At 36.8% G+C, this 24,652-nt stretch overlaps 1 protein-coding gene across 1 annotated transcript; it reads right to left on the reverse strand.

Annotated features, from left to right (window-relative positions):
- Positions 1–2,554: 2,554 nt before the first annotated feature.
- On the reverse strand, positions 2,555–24,566 carry LOC121369245 (THUMP domain-containing protein 3-like). The gene is made up of 9 exons (XM_041494201.1): positions 24,357–24,566; positions 16,997–17,074; positions 15,398–16,458; positions 15,018–15,087; positions 14,432–14,547; positions 10,412–10,499; positions 9,843–9,856; positions 9,249–9,372; positions 2,555–8,640 (listed from the first exon to the last, which is right to left on the reverse strand). The coding sequence occupies exons 1-9, from the start codon at positions 24,540–24,542 to the stop codon at positions 8,128–8,130; spliced, it is 2,250 nt and encodes a 749-aa protein (XP_041350135.1). The 5' UTR covers positions 24,543–24,566; the 3' UTR covers positions 2,555–8,127.
- Positions 24,567–24,652: the final 86 nt, after the last annotated feature.

Raw genomic sequence — 24,652 nt, forward strand, 5'->3', positions numbered from 1 at the left:
ATAAACATGTCCCAAAAATACAAGTTTGGTGACAACGATTTGAAAATTTATTTCCTATGTTCTGACCAACTCAACACATACACTGGTGTAGGAAGCGGGGGGGGGGGGGGGGGGGGGGGGCATGTGCCCACTTTGTAGCAGCAGTGATGGTTTTTATATATTTATCAATGTATTTATATATGTGTATGTGCCCCATTTCCCACTTTTTGGCACCTTCCAATGCCCGTGATATTTTAATTACTGTTATATGGAAGGAAGGAAATGGTTTATTTAAAGACACACTCAACACATTTAATTTATGGTTATATGGCATCAGACATATGCTTAAGGATCCATAGATACTGAGGGAGGAAACCCGCTATCACCACTTCATGGGCTACTCTTTTCGATTAGCAACAAGGGATTTTTCATATGCACCATCCCATAGACAGGATATCACATACCACAGCCTTTGATGTACCAGTCGTGGTGCATTGACTGGAGCGAGAAATAGTCCAATGGGCCCACTGGTGGGGATCAATCCCAAACTGACCATGCATCAAGCGAGCGCTCTGTTACATGGTATCAGAGAAAACCAAGCTGCCATCATGCCATGGGTTACTTTCTGATTAACAGCAAGAGATCTTTTTATATGCAGGATACACCAGTTGTGGAACACTGGCTGAGATGAGAAATAGCCCATTGGGATTGATCTTAGGACTGTTCACTGGGCAAGCATTTTACCACAGTGCTAAGTCCCATACCCTCAAATGAAAGGACATCTGTGCATGTGACATCTTTGATGAATACTGATCAATACCTGGCTGGAATAGCTGAACATATCTATTTTAGTTAGGTTGCATATGTACAGCCTTTTCTAGTGTAAAATAACTAGTGTGGGACAAAATCGTTGGCTTAACCAGCATTTTATGTAGGGTGCATCTTCGCAAGCCAAGGTATACCATTCCATATGGTATACTGAATTTCATATTCAGTATTGGGAGGGATGCCACAATGTGTATGTGTCATGCTATGGGGTGGCAAATTTAAAATGTGGAAGGAAAAAACAAGATGTGATTGGAGGGGTATATAACCTCCCATACTCCTCAAGTAGGGCCATTTTTCTCCTTATGCCATTTTTGCACTTAAGATATAATTTGGGGAAATTGTTTAATATCATAATGCATACTACAACCTATGATGCACAAATGTCTATCATACAGAATTATCACAGGTATCATGACAAGCCTACAAAAAATGTCTGTAAAATGGATCAACTTGCCCCATTAGTGGGGCAAGTTGATCCACTGAATGGAAAGAAAGACATGTTTTATTGAACGACACACTCAACACATTTTATTTACAGTTATATGGCATCAGACATATGGTTAAGGACCACACAGATATCGAGAAAGGAAACCCGCTGTCCCCACTTCATAGACTACTCTTTCTGATTAGCAGCAAGGGATCTTTTATATGCACCATCCCACAGACAGGATAGTACATACCACGTGTCTCCCCCCCCCCCCCCCCCGCACCACAACCACCACTGAATGGGCTTAGTTGATCAGCTAGCTGAAAAAGATAACTGAAAGTAAGAGATGAAAAAAATAGTTACTCCAGGAAATACTAAACTATTAATAACACTGAATTTTATTATACCTCTCAGTTACAAAGGTAAAATCGACAAAAATACTGAAGCAAATGATGTAATATTTGGATGTGATGTATAACCCCAATATTCACCAAAAAGTCAAACCGATGAGGTATGGATGAATACGAGGGAAAAAAAACCCCAAAACATCTGGAACTTAAGAATAATACAGAAATGATATTTCAAAGTTTAATGTATTAAATTTATTGTCTAAGCAAAGAATTAGAATTATTGATGTATAGGCAACACCAGATTTGATCCACTACGCCAGTGGGCACAAAAACAAACAGCCACATGAATATAGGGTTTTCTCCAGTTAAATACAAATGGCACTTTTAAAGGTCTATACTACCAAATCAAATCCAATATAAAACAATAGTAGCATATGGCTAAAGATGTTATGTACCCCCCCCCCCCCCCCCACACCCCCCCACCCCAGTATGGTTCTGCTCAGTAGCAGGTTTCTTCTTTCTGTAAACAATGTCAAAATTAACATAACGTTAGACAAATAGCTGTAGTTGGTCGTCCTTTACAGTTCTACTTGTACATTAAATTATTTGGTTAATTTTTATGAATATATAGCTGAAAGTATAATATTTATATTTCAAAGCTAAGTTAACAATATTTTTTGGTGAGAAACCATTATTATGCAACTCTGATATAGCATCTTTGAAGTTCTTTTTTTTAATGACACCACAAGATATCAGAGATGTTAAATTTTGATAATTCCGACATGTAGCCTTTGGAGAAAACCCCGCTATATTTTTGCATTAGCAGCAAGCAAACATTCATATGCACTTTCCCATACAGGACAGAACATACCACAACTTTTGTTGTTGTGCCAGTCATGGGGAACTTGATGGGATGTGGAAAAAAGTTCTGTAACAATTAATTAATTAATAATGAACAAAAACAAATTAATAACACTTTTTTCAAAATTTCTTTTAATAACTTTATCACAATAACAACAGTACACAGTTGGCAAATATCTCAAGGCACAAACTGCTTATAATAGTTCAAAATACATCATCAACACAACACTAACTATATGATAAGTTACAGTACACAACAGACTACCTACAACTCGTTTCTTAAAACTGATAAATACCCAAGCTAAATACACCAGCACATTAGTAGTTAGTTTAATTGTTTAATGAAATGTAGTGGAATCTTAATTCCAGCCAGAATTATTTTAAAAGTTTTTAAAACCTTTTGATTCTACCCAAAAAGTTTCTTTAGTTTAAACATAAAATAATTCTGACACGCAGAATTCAGATGAAGCCTGTTACATTTTTCCATCAGTAGCAAGGAATCTTTTACATGCATTTCGCATTTCCCCACAGACAGGACAATACAGGTCTTTGATACATCAGTTGTAGGGCACTGGTTGGATGCTGGTTTGTATAACTAATTTAGACTTTTCTCTGGTCACATCTGTCACATACAATCAGTAAAGCAGGTTGGACACAATCTAACTTGCCACACTCCTAAATGACTTTACTGTTGGTTTGGGGACAGTCAACAATTACAGAATGCGCTAAGAGTACAAGTACTGAAATAATTACTACTGGAGGTGGGAGAGTGATGGGGGGATCTTTGTCGAGATTTATTTAAGTTTTTTAAAACCATCATCTCATTCTTATTTATAAAGAAAAATGCAAACAGTCATAACTATTTTGTTCATAGATGATTTTCTATCTCGTATTTAGTACAAAAAAAACAGCATTTACAAATAGATGGGGGGGGGGGGGGGGAATATTATGCCATTGTGACACAGAAAGTGAGATGTGTACATAAAATGATGAGCATTACTTAATTTTAGAGGGGGAAATGGCCTCAGCATTAAATAACATAACATGAGGCAAGGGAGGGGGTACAAAAAATGCCAAATTTTAGATTACCGGTATGTAATGGTTGAAGGACCCCTTTGTGCACTGTATTTATATAAATGAAAATTACCACACATACCAGTAAAAATTACTGACAACAAACTAGAGAGAAATTATTATTTGGAATTACAGATAATATCAACACTAAAAAAAAGAACATATACAGGTAAATAAATACTTCAGTGACATTCATTAAATCAACTGGACTCTTATTGCCAGTTACAGACTTTCGTTCTTGACAAACCCAAGTTTATTAAATAAAAAATACAGACCCAGACATGTGCTGGAAGGAGAGAGAGTTTGTTTGGCGAGATCGAAACTAACCCCCATCCAAGCAAATGGTTTTTTTTTCAATATACGTTCCGAGGTAGAATGTCTCGACCCTCACCCCCCCCCCACCCCCACCACTTTCACTGGCCACAGTACACGCCTCTGCATAATTTCCTGCACCCGTGCATGAGACAGTCACAAAAATAGGAAAGCCTAATAAAATACCCAGGATTTTATGAAAGAGGAAGAAGTGCCATTTATTACCCATATGGTCCAAAAATATCTTGGTACATATCAAAATGTTACGTCCCACTAGAACATCCAAGTGGGACATAACACCTCAATGTCATACACCTGGTGCACTACAACCTTTCGGACGCCTCAATGTCATACACCTGGTGCACTACAACCTTTCAGACACCTCAATGTCATACACCTGGTGCACTACAACCTTTCGGACACCTCATTGTCATACACCTGGTGGACTACAACCTTTCGGACACCTCAGTGCCATACACCTGGTGCACTACAACCTTTCGGACACCTCAATGTCATACACCTGTTGGACTACAACCTTTCGGACACCTCAATGTCATACACCTGGTGCACTACAACCTTTCGGACACCTCAATGTCATACACCTGGTGCACTAGAACCTTTCGGACATCTCAATGTCATACACCTGGTGCACTACAACCTTTCGGACCCCTCATTGTCATACACCTGGTGCACTACAACCTTTCTGACACCTCAATGTCATACACCTGGTGCACTACAACCTTTCGGACACCTCAATGTCATACACCTGTTGGACTACAACCTTTCGGACACCTCAATGTCATACACCTGTTGGACTACAACCTTTCGGACACCTCAATGTCATACACCTGGTGCACTACAACCTTTCGGACACCTCAATGTCATACACCTGGTGCACTACAACCTTTCGGACACCTCAATGCCATACACCTGGTGCACTACAACCTTTCGGACACCTCAATGTCATACACCTGGTGCACTACAACCTTTCGGACACCTCAATGTCATACACCTGGTGCACTAGAACCTTTCGGACATCTCAATGTCATACACCTGGTGCACTACAACCTTTCGGACCCCTCATTGTCATACACCTGGTGCACTACAACCTTTCAGACACCTCAATGTCATACACCTGGTGCACTACAACCTTTCAGACACCTCAATGTCATACACCTGGTGCACTACAAACTTTCAGACATTAAGCAAAAGCATTTAATGATATAAATCGAAATTGATTAATGGGTAATAAATAGGATATTACCAATTCTTATCATGTTAAGGTTCCTCTAGAAATAATTTTCATTGTCACTCACTAAATTATTCACTCGAGACATAAACATGATATTAAATGGAAGCTTGTTTAATATCCTACAATTAATTGCCGACTGGAATATTGTGTCTCACGTATAAGAGAACAACAATATGAATACTGCTGCAGTTTTGTTTATCTTTGAAAACAAAAAGTTGTTTGAGAAAAGTAGTGATGTGTTAGTGAATGTCTCTACCTACTTATGGATACTGTGTAGGTAGGGTGCAGTGGCAGAACCAGTAGATGCAAAATGTCTCTACCTACTTATGGATACTGTGTAGGTAGGGTGCAGTTCACCATAAAGAGGGAGAGGAGCCGTAAGAGATTCTGGTGGGATCGGTGCTCCATCTTGGTACGTTGGATGAGCCAACAATGCACTGTAGCAACAGAATAAAGTTATTAACACTGATATGATGCCTTCCAATTCTGACAAATAAATAAAGCTACTATTAACTCGGGTTCATGTAGATTGAATATTTCTATTATTTTATGTATACATCTTCATTATATATATATATATGAACAAAGCAGTGTTTTTCCCAGCTTGTTTTAGCATGGTGCAGCACCATGCCTCAATAGTTTACTATACTGTATAGTGTTATCAGCACCATGTTACCCTCAGATTAAACAAGCCTTTATCAATAATTAATTTTAAAATAGCCTTTTTTAAAACACTCAGAAATGTATTATTAATTAATAAAGTATGCCTGTTATATATTTTGCCATTCAATTATTAAAGCAAGCATATAAATTACATTTATTTTTATTTCAATATTTTTATTTATTTATCATTAATGAAAATGCCTTGAAAATGGTGGAAACGCCCCAAACGTGTTGTCTACCTTGCCTTGTCAAATATATAGGGAAAACACCAACAAAGGGTTTATGCTACAAACTAAAAAACTACTTGAATGTTCGATTGTGTGACCATAAGGCATTAATATTTTACAGAAAAAGAATTTCATAAATTAAAATATGCTTGACATAAATATTGCAATGCTGATGAGTTTTATAATAATTTGTGAAATATACAGCCTGTACCTACTGTTAAATATACAGCCTGTATCTACTGTGAAATATACAGCCTGTACCTACTGTTAAATATACAGCCTGTATCTACTGTTAAATATACAGCCTGTAGTCTGAAATATACAACTTGTACTATTTGACAACCAAAAATTATAATAAAACAAAAGAGTAAACTGACCAAATTTAGTTTTGTTTGCTGATAATTTTGTATTCCTAGCAAACATTAGCCATAAAATAAATTTAAATAAATCTTTTCAAAATTTCTGCAAAAGAGGTAATAGCAAATGAAACTTAAGTGTAACAAAATATATAACCTACAGTCCTTCCCTGCTTACATTAACATTGATTTCACTTTGATTTGACATAAGAAGAAAAGTAAAAGTGTTTTGTTTGTATGTAATTTAGAAAACAATTGGCTTAGAAATAAATAACTTATATGGTACATACTATAGTAAGAAAATGGTGTTCCCTGATGGGAAGGACTATAGCCATTTTTATTGCTATGGAAAAAAATTATATATTATCGGGGTTTTTTTTACTATGTAATTTGACGATGTCTTATCTGTATTCCAACTTTTCCAGTCTCCAAAGTACGATTGTGTTTCTTATAACTATAACTATTCCTTTACTTTCCTTTCAAATAAACAAAACAATGAAATGTTAAACTATAAAAGAAAAAATTCTAATCTGTCATTCATAAACTATCTCTACAATGTATGATTAATGAAATTCAATGTTGATACATAGTAATTTAAACATGCTGAAAACAGCTGAAAATAACTATTTGCAAAAAATACCATGGAACAATATAAACTGGCAGGAATTGCACAAAGCACATCCGAGTGTTAACTCCATCAGTGTGAACAATAGTAATCCAACAATCTTATGCACCAATATTTATTTTTTCGGTGAAAACCAGCAGAAGTCAGGGGTCGAATTTTAATTTTAGGTGGGTACCACAAATGATGCCTTTGGTTTAAAAACCAAAATTAGAGTACCAAGGCAAGTTGGAGGGACACCAACATAAAATTGGTTGCAAGTGTTTTTCTTATTAAAAATGGAGATTAAAAAACAAACTATTTTACCAAACCGTTAACCATGAATTCTTTTGCAAATGTTCTTTTGTTTTTGTTTCCAAACTTAAGTATTATTATATACAACATAAGATTTAAGGGAAGGGCACATACCACAGGATTTTTTAAAGTTAAAGTTTTGTTTAATGACACCACACAGCATGTTTATTGTCCCTGACATCCAATTGTTGGGGAACAACGGCACTTGTTGGTGGTGCCGTGGTAAAATTCGAACCCTGAGATGTGCTTGGCTAAAAAACAATTTTAAAATATGAAACAACATTAACCATACCCAGTATTATCGAGCAAAATGCTGAAAGCTAGATGCTAAAATATGATAGGGATGGTAAATCTCCCATCAGAATCTACTTGACCAAACATATTAATCTTTTACCAAACATAAATGATTTCTTGCCTATCCTGAAAAACCAAACACAACTGTAGACAAGACAACAGTATTTAAGAAATGTGATGTGTGTATGAGTCAACTCAGAACTGTATTCAGAAACAGTAACCATCAGATCATTCGTATCACCAGGTGACTAGACAAGAGGTATATTTGGCTGCGATAGTTTAAAAACAGTTGAGTCATATCAGAAGACTGTTTGAGTCAAACCAGAAAACTGCTGTTATGACATAAAACTTGTGTTGTACAAGAAAACTGCTGCATTAATCTAGAAAAGTGAGAAAATTTCTGCGTCATTCAGAAAACTGGTGCATCATACAAGAAAACTGATGTGTCATTCAGAAAACTGTTGCGTCAAACCAGAAAACTGGTCCATCATACCAGAAAATTGCTGCATCATTCAGAAAACTGCCACACCATACCAGAAAACTTTTGTGGATTTTGAAATCTGAGAAATGGATGGAATCATGATTGTATCACGGCTTTTCGACTTCAGCTTCAGTTGCTGGCTTGCTGTTTGATTCCATCAACTCTTTATCGGCATCACAAACTGCTTCACTGCTTGATTTCAACTCTGTAATGTCATCATCACCTGCAGACGCTGGCTGGTTATTCGATGTCGGTTTGGTCCTCATGTTATTTTCCTCCAGTCTGTAATCAGCCTGTGGTCGCTGCATCACGTAGGTTTTCTTATTTTCCGAACTGGCACTTTCCGATGGCTTCTTCCACGGCCTGTTGGTGAGATTCTGGGCCATCCGTATAGCCGCCATTCTCTCGGCCGACATCTGTTTACTGTTGGGTGTCGATTGCTCGACTGGTTTGTCTGAAGTTTTTTTTGATGCGTCAGACACGCTGGGCCATGGCGTTTCGGAAATGAAAGGAAAATCTGTCCTGGTGAGGAGGAAGACGCCGGCAGCTAGACCTCCCAGGTTGATGCCAAGAATCATGCGTCGCTGCCAGTATCGGCGAATGACCATAGACTGCATCGTCTAAAAAACAAACACAGCAGATATTTATTATGTTCGGGACAAAGAAAAATAATATTTATTTATCGACATCTTACAGACAATAGTCTGTTCATACAGCTACAGGTTCATACACTTGTTACCAACTGAATTCCAAGACTTTTGAGAAACATTTTCCTTGACCTTTTTGAGTATTTTCCATCATTATCTGATATTATTACAATGTTTTGATATAAACTGCCGATACTTATTGGTACCATTTTAAATGGAAAATAAATGTACCAATTTTCACTTTCCATGACCCAGCTAAAAAATCCACCTCTATCCAAAAGTGGAAAATTATATTTGTAAATTCCATGACATTTTAGGATTTCTAAAACCCTAAAAATCTTTTCTATACATAAAGGGATCGAAATAGGTCAGAGATCGAAATAAGTCAAGAACAGTCATTCAGTCCACTGCACTGATGATGATGAGCTACATTTATGCCTCCCACCCCCCCCCCCCCCCCCACCCCAATTAACTGCAAGTGAACCACAATATATAAAGTATGCCTTCAAATCTAAATACAAAACCACAAATAAAAATAATACCTACAAAATCCACAACACTAAAAAGAACATAAGTAATACCTTTATCATACACTTCTTGTCTACTGTGAGGAAACAGGCTCTGCCCCACCCTGGGCGACAAACTCGCGCCATCTCAGTTAAAGCAGCAGGATACAAGTTCATGTTGTTGAACTTTGACCCCATCCTGAAAACATAAACAAGACCTATGTAAGTAAACAATTTTTTAAATGTAATTATTACTTTAAAATAAACATCATCCAGAGTTATGCCCAACAAAATGTTATGGGGGAATTTTTGTCAAGAGTTGTGTCACTTTAAAAAAATAATGCTAGTAATCTCATTTTTATTTATACAGTAAAATACAGCCAGTCATTGCTACTGTATTTTTTAACAGATGATTTTATTACAAAAACAAACAAATAATATTTATCAAATTATACCATAATGAGAGGGAAGGGGTGGGTGTGTAATGATAAGCATTGCATAATTTTAAAGGGAGGAGTGGTCTTAGCATTAAAAAGGTTACAATGGGGAGGCAGATAAAAATGGCACATTTTGTCTTACTTAATTGCTGAATGGCCCTATCTACCAATGAAGAACACCTACAATATTTTCACTTGTATTTCAATACATTATATCAGGTGTGATACATACCTTTTGCCAAAGGGCTGTAAAATAAAAAAAATAAGGTAGGATTAGATTACAAGAGACGTATGCAAATTATATATTCTTAAAATGACAAACAGTATATCAATAAATAAATACATTTTCATTTATTATATAAAAATTAGGATTGCTAATAAAACATTCATCAAATGCCTAAAATTGTATGTGACCCCCCCTCCCCCCCATTTTCTTGCAGGTACATTAAGTGTGACTGGGTGTGTTGATACACTGTTTATGTCAATTGTACTTAATTTAGTAAATGTTAACATTATCACAGTAGGAACTGATTTGGTTCACAGGATCTTGTAGAAGATTGGTTCCTGGTGATTTCATTAAATACAAGATTTTAAAAAATCAAATCAAAGTATGATGAACAAGAAGTAAACAATTCATGGAATAGGTGGAAATAATATTGTAAAACGATGAAATCATAACAAACAAAATATCAATAGTAAAATATGACCTTTGAGTAAAATTCTTGAAAAAACTGTTTAAAAAGAAAAATAAGAATATATATATATAACACTTGATGTTTCAGTAAGTGGAAAGAATCTCACGAGGTCTGTGATGAAGATGTCCACGCTGCTGTCCCGTAGAGGCATGTTACAAACATCCCACTGCATAACATCCAGGGAAATCGGCCTCCTGTTGAAAACAAACAACATGTTTCTACCATATTTACTGTAAAAACTTTACGCTCACATCAGATTTTATTTGAGAAAATATTTCAATAAATTGACAGTTGCACTGACACTGATCACTTTGGTATGTACCAGTATTGTTCTTGTACCTCGAGTCACAGTATACAGTTAACTTTGTAGAGTACCTCCACAACAAAAATCAGCGTGCCTTCGGGGTTTTTAGGAACACTACATGTGCATTCATCTCTAGTGAACTTGCTAATTTGGCAAATACCGTGAAATGTGTATGTGTCTGTGCTCACCATCTATGACATCCAGGCTTTCTGCCAGACGGTAAAACGGGTATGGCGCCATACCCAAATGTTTGGCACATTTGACAAAATTAATGACTCTTATCAGTACTGTATGATTTTCTTAACCCTAATCCTAACCCATTTTCTTTCTGGGGGAGGTCCCCCGTACCCCCCATTGACTGTGGTTGCGTTCAGCACACACATTGTAAATATTCAATTTCATAGCGCCATACACAACATTTCTTTCTGGCACTAATTTAATCTACAAATATATCATTAAATGCAATACCACACAATAGGAATGTCTCATACGAGAACAGCTGATTGTATAGCAACCGATGATTCGTATAAAATCGTATTGTATGTCTTGTTACAATCAACTATTCTTGTAGCTATTCTCATATTGTATGGTGTCACCTTAATTAACGGCTAAAATGTGTTTGTAATTCACAAGATATACTACATGTATGCAGTGTTCTCGCTGGGTGAAAATTAAAGGACGGCGGCCGCTCGGCACCACACCCTTAAACAAAATTTTTTTTTAAAAGGGAGGCGGGGGCAAGTTTGGTTACCATATTGTTGTGTGTTGGTAGACTTGTGAAAAGACATACTCCTTATTTTGGCTACAAAAAAGTGCAAAAAGTAAATATGAAATACAAGCACTCGTCTTTTAAATGAACCGAAGATGATATCGGTCTGACATTCACGGACAGTTCCGGTTTTGCTGAACCGATCCAGGTTTTAATATTATTATTTTTAATAAAGATTTCAAGATATACGAAAAACAATAAAGATGTTTGTAAAGTGATCCCCTAATGTCGGATACATTTTTTGTTATTTCCATCTTCATCGAATGAATCTATCGCTGTGATAAAATATTATCGCCAGCTGATAAAAAGTAGTTTCGTTTTAGTAAAGGTGGTGTATATATTATTTGGCACTCAAGATAAATGATTTTAATGATAAAAACTACCACTTCCGGTTTTTTGATAAGCGTTCATATCCCCCCCAAATGAAAAGTTTACAATATTTTACGACTCCCAAGCGAACTAGCGATGAGGATAGACGTTGTTTCGTGTGCTCTCAACCTACCCCCCCACCTGGGGGGATTGATGGCTAGCTACGGCTTGTTGATGGAGTACCGCGTCACGTACACCGGGTCACGGGCAACCGTGACCTTGGTGTACGGGGACGCGGTTTCCAACAAGAGGAAGAGGACAAGGAAGAAGAAACGTGCGCCAGGGACAGCTCAGGCGGGGACAAAGCTGGTGGCTCAACCGCCAGCGGCGGTCCCATCTGCGTCGCTGCCCCCACCACGAACAATCCAGACGGAGCGGAAGGAGACGACTCGTCACCCGACCGCACAGAAGCGGAAAGAGGAGCATCCCAATGCACCACGGCCCGCATCACCTGTTCTCGCCCGTCGCCCATCAGCGTCGAGACCCCCACCCACGGGGGACTCCGCGATGGCGACATTGGATGTTGGAGTTGCCAAGCGGAAGGCCGTGACCCCCCCGGGGGACCAACCAGCCAAGACGCGGCCTTCTGCTTCCGCCAGGGACCAGTGGCAGCTCGCCAAATCTAAGATCAGGAGCCAGTACGCCAAGTACGTGGTCGGGGACGTTACTGATTCCTACAAACTGCCAGGCGGGATCATAGAGGAAACCTTTAGGACCTTCGAGGGTGGCAACGAGATCGCCATCCACCCCGGGGATCTACGGGGAGTCGGGCAGGTCTTGGTCATTACTTCGCGCCGGGATGACTTGTACAGGCAAGGGATCCTCCACAAAGAGATGGACAATCACACCGTCCACAGGATAATCAAGATCATCGCCGGCGCCCAGTACCTCCCATAGACCAAGCGCCTGTTGGAGCACGACTTCAGGAAGTTGGTGCCCCACTTCAACAACAGCTACACCATCTCCTCCCCGTAGACGCCAACCTTAACTAGGACAGGTAACCTCCTTTTTGGGCTTAGTTGGACTTTAAAATACTTTTCGATCGAGTTTCAAAATTCTTATGTTTATTTTTTTATAAATAGTCCAACGCTTTTTACTTTGGCGCCCGTTCAATTGCTCAAATCAACTTCAAAACTTTTCGACCGAGCAGTCAAACTTATTTTTGGGTTTAAATTTCTAGTCCAGACATGATGTTAGGTGCAGGTAGTCTCTGTAGATATAGGTTTTTCTAGTTAGACCCGAAGGAATCGAAATTCAGCCAGTCAGAACACGGCCCATTTTCGGTGTCTACTAGTCGGTCCGTGCAGTCGCTGGACGTAACTAAGTACTTATTCAAAATTCTGCCCACTTCAAACTCATCCCCCCCCCCCCCCCCCCCCTTGTCCTAGACTCAGTCACTGACAAAGGCCAGAGACTAAGCCCATGACAGGCGTGCGTGAAGCCTTTGTGGCATGTATGCACGTTAATAGTTTCAAACAACAAACAAACAATATTTTACAAAGAACAGCTGAATAAAGAGAATGACAGAAATGACAGAAAGTAAAAATCATCAGTTACAACCAATTTATATCTGCAACGGAGGACAAAATATCAGACGATAGTTAGTGGAAACAAAAGACAGAATGACCGTTCTGATCACGTGACAAATTTGGCGCCAAATAAGAGGTTTTTTTCAATCAGAGATTGCTGAATCAGTAAAAAAAATTTCATTGCTCAAATAAAATATAACTTTTATTGTGTCTATTAAACATACAAATGGATACAGATATGGGACAAAATAGAGGCTGTTAAAAATACTGTTAAATTACGTTACGGTAACTGTCGTAAATGTTTCGTCAATTGCTTTTTCGTACACAATGCGGCTTGTTTCCTTTGATGTCCAGTGTGCAAGACTGATCGTTGTTTTTTTTGTGTGGAAAAAAGTGTGCATTTGGAAATAGCGGAGATAGGTGCTGGAAAATAAAGAGGGGCGCACAAAAATAAAGGAGGGCAGAGAACGTGAAAGGAGGGCGGCAAAATGGAATAGTGGGGCGGGGCGCCCCGCTTAAATGAAGCAGCGAGAACACTGTGTATGCAGCAAAATTTATTATGATTTAGTCATTAATATCTAGCTGACCACTAAATACAATGTACAACTCGGGATGCACGTTACAAACGTCTAGTACAAATTATATGGTATTAATCAGGGCTTCTAGATTATGGTAGCCCCACTCCCACGGCGAGTGATATTCAATGTTGGGCTAGTAAATAACTAATATTACCATGCCCAATGGCTAGTGAAAACAAAAGTTGTCAAATGCTGCATTTTAGTCTTATTTTTTAAATATGAATATCCTGTAACCCACTCCCCCCCCCCCACCCCCCCAGTCTTAATGTGTTTAAGCTCCATCTCCCTCTTTGGGTGACATTTCCAATTATTAATATTAATTAGTAAAATTGTATTTACTTAATGTAAAGTACGGCTAGTTGATTTTTAATCGTGGCTAGTAAATTTCTTAAATTACTGATCCCATGGCTAGTGAATTTCATAAAGATTCTAGAAGCCCTGGGCCCCGTTCCACAAAGCGATCTTAGCCCTAAGATCACCTGAAGTGCATAGCTACCGTATGCACTAAGGTGATCTTAATGCTAAGACTGCTTAGTGGAACGGGGCCCTGATTAAGATCCTTTAACCATCGACTCACTTGTTCTGCTCTTTGTACAGCGTGTTCAGGCTACCGATGTTCTCCAGCGTTCGCTCACAGGCTTTCGGGAAATTGTCTCCACTCAAGTGATAACCCCACGGCCAGCTTATGGCACTCTGTATATAAACACAACAATATTACACAGTAACTGCACATCCTGTTTTATTTGCTAAAGGGAATCTGCAGAGGTGGATTAGGAATATTTCAGGAGGGGTGTTATGTTAAACCACTAAACAAACATACTACCAGGCATTATATTATTGAGGCATTCTTCCTCCATAAACACCCTCTGATATTGGCTTTCCTCAACTAAAATGAAATCTATTATATTCATATGTTAAATGCTACATTTTTTATGCATTCTTAAGTTTAGGGGAGTGGGTGTGCACCCCACCAAAATACTGCCCTTTTCATCTATCTGTATGGCACATCATATATATGTACACAAATGTATTTATTACTTAGTTTTTTTTATATAATAATAATAATTAAATTACTGTTTGCTTTACATTATTATTTACCTTTTTTTGGTAAGATAAATGGAATTCAACAGCCAGTCATGTAATATTCTATATATCTACCATACCTGGATGGGAATGCTTCCACTGCCACACATAGGATCACAAACAACGTCCCCTGGGTGGATCTTGCACAACCTGTAAACATCATCAAAATAATTAATACAGAAATAATATTAATATGAAAGTTCAGCATTTTTCAATCTTAATTATCAATAGCCAGAAGTCTGATGAATTACTTGAGTATACTGTAGGCAATACTTTGTTGGAGTCTAATTACCTGAGCATATTATAAGCAATAGTTGGGTCTGATGAATAATTACTTGAGTATACTGTAGGCAATACTTTGCTGGAGTCTAATTACCTGAGCATATTATAAGCAATAGTTAGGTCTGATGAATAATTACTTGAGTATACTGTAGGCAATACTTTGCTGGAGTCTAATTACCTGAGCATATTATAAGCAATAGTTGGTCTGAGCGTGGTTGGTCCGAAGCTGGAGAGGTTACGTCGATGCAGACTCTGTTTGGTCAATCCAATCCCCACGGAAACGTCGCGGTCCTCAATATTCAGTATCACCTCGATGTCGAAATTCTTCATGTCGACGTTCCAACCAAAATACGTCTGAACAGCATCGCCAAAATTGGCAGCGGCACACATGGAATCAAAGCTGTGACCCTCACCGGTCCGGTTACAGGTCACACGGAATGTAGGTTTCGTTGGATCAACTTTCTTCTTCTTTTGCTCAGGAGCTTCCTGGCTGTCGTCCATTCCTGTAGCAGACGACTCAGGTTGAGATTCTTTGTCTTCGTCTTGAGCTGACTTGGTGGGAACACAGTTGATGTTGTCATCTTCAGTAGAAGGTTCACCAGTCTTAGAGTCTTGATCTACTACCGTGGCATTCTTTTCCTCTGGCAGCTTAGTATTCTCTTCTCCTGGTAGCACAGTATCCTTCTCCTCAGGATTCTTTTCCTCTGGTACTGTGGCATCTTCTTCCTCCATTGCCACTGACTGCTCTTCTTTACCTTCAGATACTTCCTGCAGTTTGACATCTTCCACTGATGACACCTCACCGGGTGTCTCTGCAGCTGTGATATCTTCAGTTTTATCTCCAGCACCATCACCGCACTCACCACCTGCTGCTGACCCTGCTTTACCCTGGTCATTCTCCACATCATCAAACTGTCCCGCAACAGCATCACCGGCCTCTAGAGCTTCACCTTTTCCATCTTCTACTTTAGCTTTTGGCTTTTTCGTTTCCTTCTGTTTTCGGTTCTGCTCCTTTTCTTTCTGGCGATTTTGAAATTTGTCCTTGTTTACCTTCTTATCCTTCTGCTTCTTGGGCTGCCGTTCACGGGAGACGATGAACGGCTCCCCGAGACTTTCTGGGATCTCATCAGGAACTGCTGCTATAGGATGGGCAAATGTGTAGACTTTTCCCCACACTCTTAATCCACTGTCCCATTCAACATCTCTAACAATCTCTCTTAGTCTCCGCATACACTCCAACTAGAAGACAAAACAAAAATATAAACATAATCCTAACACATATAACATTTTAGTCTGTTTAATATCCTGACAAATTATTCTGTTTTAGATCTCGGAAGTATTAAAATTTCAGGTTCGGTATCAGTATTGGTATTTTTGGGGTGATTTACCTCTGTATCGGTATGGTATTCACTATTGATACAATACCGATAGCAATACTGATATCAAGCGGTATTTTCGGTATATGCGGCATTAAATGCTAATTTCATCTATATAAAATTAAATTCCATACACAAGGCCCTCATTTCTCTCTTCATGTTAGCTATATTATGTTCGTCAGATATATTGTTAGTGCTTTACTAAATGGGGTAAAATATTTTTCAATACTAAAATTTTGGTATTTTGAGAATTGCTTGGAATGGTAAATTGGTATTAACTAATTACACAAAAATAATTATTATGTATATCAAATTCTGTGCCCTGTAAAGTAAAATCTGTTTGTACTATATGTGGAAAATAACAACATATAACAAAGCATTTTAAAGCCAAAATGAGTTACCTCGTTCCTTGAAAACTCAAAATTCTTCTTTGTCGTCATCACCACACGGATATTGTCGATGCATCCCAGATTCAGTACCTAACAGAAGATCAAACTTAAATTATACATGTACATGCAGGCGTTGGAATCACTGTTCAGGGTCACAATACTTCGCGCAAAACATTGTTCTGTTTGCATTTTGGTTACACAAAGTTAAATTCATGTGAACCACCAATCAGTTATGTGGTGTACCCATATGTTTTACATTAACTACATGTATTTAAAAAATATTCCTGTCTATACTGATTTTTAACACTTGAATTATACTACACACATGTACGTAAATCATTTACAAAATCAGTTTGTTTAAAATAAAGTTGGAATATTTATGTAATGCAAAACAGAAGTAGAAATGTTACAATAATTGGGCCACTTAGCGGTTACACAAATATACGGTAGTTGAATCATGTAAGAATATACAGGGCTTCTAGAATTTTTATAAATCCACTAGCCATGGCAGGGCTCACCCTGTATCAAAAATACCTGTAGCCAAAATATTAACCAAATGGAATTTTTATTAGCCATATTAAAAATGCTTTAGCCAAAATTGCTTTACACAGTACTGTATAGAGTATTTATATATGAATATGAAAATGTATCTTTTTCAGCAAATTGTGTACAAACTGGAATAAATCTGAATAACAAAAACTCAATGGGGCAGTTAATATATTACTTTGATTTTTAAGCAGGTGATGGGGTGATGCATTATCTTCAGAGTTGGAAGCCAGTACCCCATACACCCACCCCCACTTCTAAGGCTTATGACATTAAATTAACAAACATACAGAAATATGGAGGTGGGTGGATGTTTATGGAGGGTGTTGTTTTTTCTTTCTTTCTTTTTGGCAAAAAAAAAATTTGAGAGGTGTTTTTTAATATAGAGCTCATTATTTCTTTAAACAGCAATCTTTATGTTAGTTTGAATTGCTTTTTTCTTCCTTTTTTTTAAAGTAAACCATCAATTCCCCATCCCAAATAATTTCATAATTTGTGCCATGTTGTTGCTGTTGATTTCAGCGTCGTGTTAAATGCTTGCTGTGATTTCTGCTTGCAAAATACCTAGGCTAAGAATGCAGACTTCACAGTATATTCCATTTATTAGAAAACAAAAAAACAAAACAACAAAAATGTTAACAAAATTAAAATTTACGCTCTTTTTAAAATCCAGCTAACTTATTAAATGTCACCTCACAGTCTTACAAATTTATATTTAAAATTATCTAACAAATATGATTATTGTAAACTAATTTTATTCAGTGTACATTTAACTGCAATTTGTATAAATACTGCATGTCCATTTCCCGCGACCACGATCTGAATGCGTGCCTACGCTGTATTCTGGATGACACTGTTTCTCGTTACCGGTCGCGAGATTGGTATGCTAACTGAATATTTGGTATTATTATTATGTTTGAGGTGTCGGATAGATTATGTAACCATTTGTTCACATCAGAAGACAGAAAATGGCTTAGCCAAAATTTTAGCCACTTACAAATTTTATTAGCCTTTTTTTAAATTTAAATTAGCCAATGGCTAATTTGGCTACCAACAGCATGAGCCCTGCATGGATCAGTGATTGTCAAAATTTACTAGCCACGATTAAAAATTCACTAGTCCTACATTACTTTAAGTTAATACAATTTTACTAAATAATAGTAAACATTGGATATATGTCACCTAAAGAGAGAGATATAGCTTAAATATATATCTTAAAAACACTAACATTGAGGGGTGAGGGTGGGAAACAGGATATTCAGATTTGCAAAATAGACTAAACTGCAACATTTGACACATCTTGTTCACTAGCCGTCAGGCATGACAATAGTAGTTATTTACTAGCCCAACATTAAATATCACTAGCCATGGGAATGGGGCTACCATAATCTAGAATCCCTGGAATATATATAGTTCACACGAAGCGACTTCCAGTTGGAACCTAAGATTCTGAAATAGTGTCCCTAGTGAGCAGTGTCAGCATTTATATTTTAAATATTTAGTTAGTATCTATTCATTAAAGTTGTGTTTATTTTTTAAATACTGACACTAATACTAATAGGACCGGCCTCGGTGGCATCGTGGTTAAGCCATCGGTCAACAGGCTGGTAGGTACTGGGTTCACATCCCAGTCGAGGCATGGGATTTTTAATCCAGATACCAACTCCAAACCCTGAGTGAGCGCTCCGCAAGGCTCAATGGGTAGGTGTTAATCACTTGCACCGACCAGTGATCCACAACTGGTTCAACAAAGGCCATGGTTTGTGCTATCCTGCCTGTGGGAAGCACAAATAAAAGATCCCTTGCTGCTAATCGGAAAGAGTAGCCCATGAAGTGGCGACAGCGGGTTTCCTCTCAAAATCTGTGTGGTCCTTAACCACGCCATATAACCGTAAATAAAATGTGTTGAGTGCGTTGTTAAATAAAACATTTCTTTCTTTAATACTAATAGATTGTGCTTTAGCTTTTACATGGCATTAATGAATTATGACACAATCTGCAAAAGCTGAATTCTGCTGGACAAACACAGATAAAATTTACCATGATAGATTTGGTTTTTAACTGTTTGTGTGATGTCTGTGTATATCCAAGTACAGTCCCAGGGCTATATACATGTAGCTCAGGCACTCACCAAATTTAAGAATTTTAGAAACAAATGGCAAATTTATATTAATTTGGTGATATTAGTATGTAATTTCATGTGTCATTTGTATGGATAATGATATTTTGTGACAAAATATTGCTTTGCTTTTTTCTTTTCTTTTTTTAAATTTTGAAAGGTTTTGCTGATTAAAGTGTACTACAGTAATTTAGCTTTTACTAGAACCCCCACAATATTATACATGAATGTTTCAACTGTATCTAGCCTAACAGGCCATCCAAATATGGGATTTTTTAAACCTCTTCCCCAATGTACATCTTACACACTAAAAATTACATCGAATACAAATAGGAGCTTGGAGTATATAGAGGTAATTTTCTCAGTAATTATAAATTAATTTAAATTCAATTCTTTTCCAGCAAACATCTCCGACTATTGGAACAACCGACTTTTCCCCAAAACTTTTTAAATATCTCAATTGAACTGTGTTTTGAATATTTTCTTAAGTGGCTGCTTAACACATGTTTAGTGCAAATTCAAGCAGATAGGGTGAAGGAGGCGGCTGTAAATAAATATATTCAAGCATGCAATGGTTGAATTGGAAAGTCGTGCGTGTGGTAGCGACCGCAGCCGCTGCGCCCATATTCTGAAATGCTACGAATTTGGTTCACAACTGGTGGTGATGTTCGAGGCCAGAATATGCTTGTTTTGATGACGATTTTGCATGTTTCTTTGGTTGTTATGACAAGTACACATCTTCCTGTATATCCTGTTTCCGAACTTGAACGACTACAAAAAGACTTTTTTTTAGGCAAGTGAAACTTTGAATACTTTTTATTTTGCCCCAAAAAGGGCAATTTCACTGAGATATTGATAAATATCTATAGTAATATAAAATTTTTGGTAACCAAGTAACATTAAATTCTAAATATAATTATACTTTTTCATCACTTCATCAATGAATATTACTGTTAAAAATGGTAAAGAATTTATTATTTGTAAAAGATACTAAACTGTAAAGTAGATGAGAGTAGTATATTTAATACAGTGAACATTTGTATAGCATCGTGATCCACTCTGCAAGTTTCAAATATAGCTATACAATGCTAAAACATTAAATAGTAGTTGCTAATCAATTCTTAAATTGATAGCACTGTCACAAATCAAAATTTTAAAAACAAAATGTTCTCTGTAATAATTATATAAAAAAAAAATAATAATAATATTAGTTGAGAATACTTCCACATCAGCTAAGGACTAACAGATGATCCCACAATGAGTCGTATGACACGTTATAATGTAAGAAGTACCCTTAATATTAGATTATGACAGTGTATGTTACTCTCACAGTTACCGTATCTAAGCTAGGCACCTCTACATTTATGTACATTCCAATAAAGTCCTCAATTAGTCTCAGTCTATTTAACAATAAGAAAATTCTATTAATGCTGGTAATCATATTTTTTTTTAATGAAGAACTGTACTGAACTTAAGTTTCTGCTTAAAATTGGAATATGTGAGGTGGAACTATTGGTAGCCTTTTGAACAGTTGAAAATAACTACATACAGAAAAAACATTTGAAGGTGTGTTTCATCTGATGTAATGAATATTTCTATTTACAAATATTATGTCAAACTAATTACAATATTTGAAACAAAAAGATAAATAGTCATGGTCATAATGGGTATTTTTCTTTATTCCAGGAAATTTGTAGTCTCTGTGCGTCTATGGAGAAACCTGAAATGGAAACGGAGTGGGAGAGTACACTATGGTTATAAGACAACTTTCAGTAGATTCAATTATACTTTAAGCTTGATGCTGTTATGTTTTCTGTTTCCATCTATGACAGAACCTGGAACAGAAATGATGTGTGTAACAACAATTCATCGACAAATTTTGACTAATACCCGGTACTCTTTCATGGATGCTAAATTTGGTAGATCTGGCCATAAAATTTTATTATAATTCAAAGTGGTATATAGTTATATTTATAATAATTCATTGTTTGAATTTGTCTTTATACAGTACATTATTGAACCAAAATAATCATAGCTGCATTTAGTAAATTATTTAGCACACACGTATGACTGCTGTCTCATGCCTTCAGTGTTTCAGCTGCTAAAATATGTTTTGGGAATATTTTTCATGGATAGAAATTTACCTTTCTGATATTTTATGAGTGTTTGGACATTCCTTTCAAAGGTGAAATATGGCTACTTACATTGCTTTGTTTCTAATAATGACATTGAAGGTGTAAAGTATGTAAATAGTTACGTAAGAAATTGATTAAACATATTGGCTAAGCATTGACATTCGTCGTGTCATAGGTTTTTACTGGTTTGAGTTAAAAGACCAGTACAGATGATAAGTTCTATTGCATCTTTTATTGAAATCTTCAAGTATTCAATATTATTATGAGTCTAGGTAAATATATATCTTCTATTTTTTTAAATATTTTAAAACAAGAGGCTTATTTTTCATGTAACGTGTATCCACTTTCCATTTGCGATCTAAACCTTTACGTTTTCCTTTTTATTATTGGTCTGGATGTACATTATTGGGGATGCAGTCGATTCGTCCACTGGGCAATTCGTCCACAGACGATTCGTCCACTGAGGAACTCGAGACGATTCGTCCACTACAAAAAATCAGTTCCGGACAATTCGTCCACTGGGTTTTTAGTTCCCCAGTACATTTCGTCCACGGACTAAATAATGTGTACTACATGTATGTGGGGGCTAAATAAATTATTATATATATTTTACCCCGTATTTTTTTTTTGCTGTGTCATAAATTTACAAAGGTGAAAATAACTTATATTGCATTAGATTACCGTTTACGCTTAGCAAACGTTTTTGTAACAATGCTCTGCAGACATAATTCTTTGGCGTTTCTATTTATTCGGTTATTGTTTGTTTCTATAATGTACGCCTTTCACGCTACATGTCGTAGGATGTTTTCAGTACAATATGCCCAGTAAAGATAATCTTTAGCCCTTCCCTTTCAACTTGTTTGGTTTCTGTTTGCTTTACCAATTAAGTGTACAGGTGTCCTCTATTGTGATATTGTGAAGTAATTAGTTTAAGCTTGTTTCACCAAGTTGGATCCAGTAGCGTCTAAAACAACATTTAATTAAATTGGAATTGAAAACAACGAGTTTTTATTTTATTTCGAGGTAGGCATATGGGAATAACATGTGACAAGGGAGGGTACAGTGGATAGAATTTACGCCATTGAAGGAGAACATGATATGGGGAGGTGGGGGTAATAAAGTCTTCTGACGCGGAGGCTTGCATTACCTATTTACCTCATCGTGACATGTGAAATAATGTACGAGCGAGTGGACGATTCGTCCGCATGATAATGAATACAAACAGCAATATAATTAAAATTAGCTCCACTATTACATGTGGATCTAACAGCAGCCAGTTGTAGCTCATGTCCACCAATCAAAACCTTACTTGCAGAATCATGCCAGCGATTTGAAAATAATTTGAGAATATTCCGAATTATTCTGAGGTTATACGATATGTTTCGTGTGAATTACGAATGCCTTATTTAGACTAGTAGAACTGATTTTAATCAGATTGCTAACAACACTGTGTAGTCTCCAATGTCCAAGTAACATTTCGTCTGTAAATAATAATTTAAATATTGACCAATCACACTTCGCCTTTTATAACGTTATTTGGGAGCATACAAATTCTAAAAATATCGGGCGAGTCTATTTTAGTGGCTGCAGTACAGCGAACCATACCAATATGTACGGGATGGGTTATCAATCTTCAATTTTACATTAAACATTATTTGTTTTATAAAATAAAACTTGTTTTAAGGCATTCGTAATTCACACGAAACATGTCGTATACCCTCAGAATAATTCGGAATGTTTTCAAATTATTTTTAAATCACTGGCATGATTCTGCAAGTAAGGTTTTGATTGGTGGACATGAGCTACAACTGGCTGCTGTTAGATCCACATGCAATAGTGGAGCTAATTTTAATTAGATTGTACAAACAGTTAATAAAAACTGGATATTAATGTTGAATTCTAACTCTATTTTACTTTTTTGGTTATAGTATACCACAAAATAATGTTAAGAAACGATTACAATGTCAAAAAAATAACTATTAATATGTTTGAAAAAAATGCACTCATCGAGTGGACGAATTGTCCGAGGTGAGTGGACAAATCGTCCGTGGACGAACTGTCCAGTGGATGAACCGTCTGGAAAGCCATTATTGTATAAGCGTGAATAAATGTGAACTGAAAATGTTATTCTGATGTAACATTTGCATAAATTATTATGTCATTAAATTACGTATTCCAAGATGTCTGTGTGTTTTTGTAATTTTGGAGCAGTTTCGAACCTACCCCAAGAATACATGTTATCAGAAATAATAGTAACCCTTTATATTTTCACTTGAAAATTTCAGAGATGCAACATTAATAACTGCTTGTAACATCTATAAGCTTACAACGGAAATTTCTCTGTTATTTTTTTATTAACAAAAGTGGACGTAAACGACAATTAAAATCGTCATGTCGGCCATGTTTGGTCACAGAAGTACAAGGCTACTACGACCTTATTTTGCTTCATTTGGATAATATAGTGATGTTTTTTTCAATAAGAGCAACAGTTTTAATGAAACTATGACCAAAAGAAAAAAAATGTTTTAAATTAGTTTTTTGGTCTGCGGTACCTACGTGTGGCATCACTTACTTTGAAAGCATCGTTTAGAGGTAGTCTCATTATGATTTTTCCTCGTCCTGTCCTTAGCTCTGCACCAAGCTTTTCTTCAGCTTCATCTCTAGCAGTCTGTTCAAATCCAGTTGCTACCGTCGCTTCTATTTCAACAAATTCGGGAACATTTTCTTTGTCCATCATGTCGTCGCTGGGCGCAGCCATTTTGCTTTTGATAGCAATGATATATTCCGGTAACCTGATTATGCTTTCTACAACCTTGATCCGATCCTGCCAATTAGTTTTAATTACTTCTCAATTAACTATATATAAAA

Source organism: Gigantopelta aegis, chromosome 3, assembly GCF_016097555.1.
Source record: "Gigantopelta aegis isolate Gae_Host chromosome 3, Gae_host_genome, whole genome shotgun sequence".
In the NCBI taxonomy this organism is placed as follows: Eukaryota; Metazoa; Mollusca; class Gastropoda; order Neomphalida; family Peltospiridae; genus Gigantopelta; species Gigantopelta aegis.

Bases quoted from the DNA above. Each gene is read 5' to 3' on its own strand.
- LOC121369245 (XM_041494201.1), bottom strand. From the start codon at position 24,542: ATGGCTGCGCCCAGCGACGACATGATGGACAAAGAAAATGTTCCCGAA. The intron at 15,088-15,397 runs GTAATTAGACTC...TGATGTTTACAG, and splicing joins ATTGCTTATAATATGCTCAG to GTTGTGCAAGATCCACCCAG. The intron at 8,641-9,248 runs GTATTACTTATG...TTTGTTTTTTAG, and splicing joins ACAAGAAGTGTATGATAAAG to ACGATGCAGTCTATGGTCAT.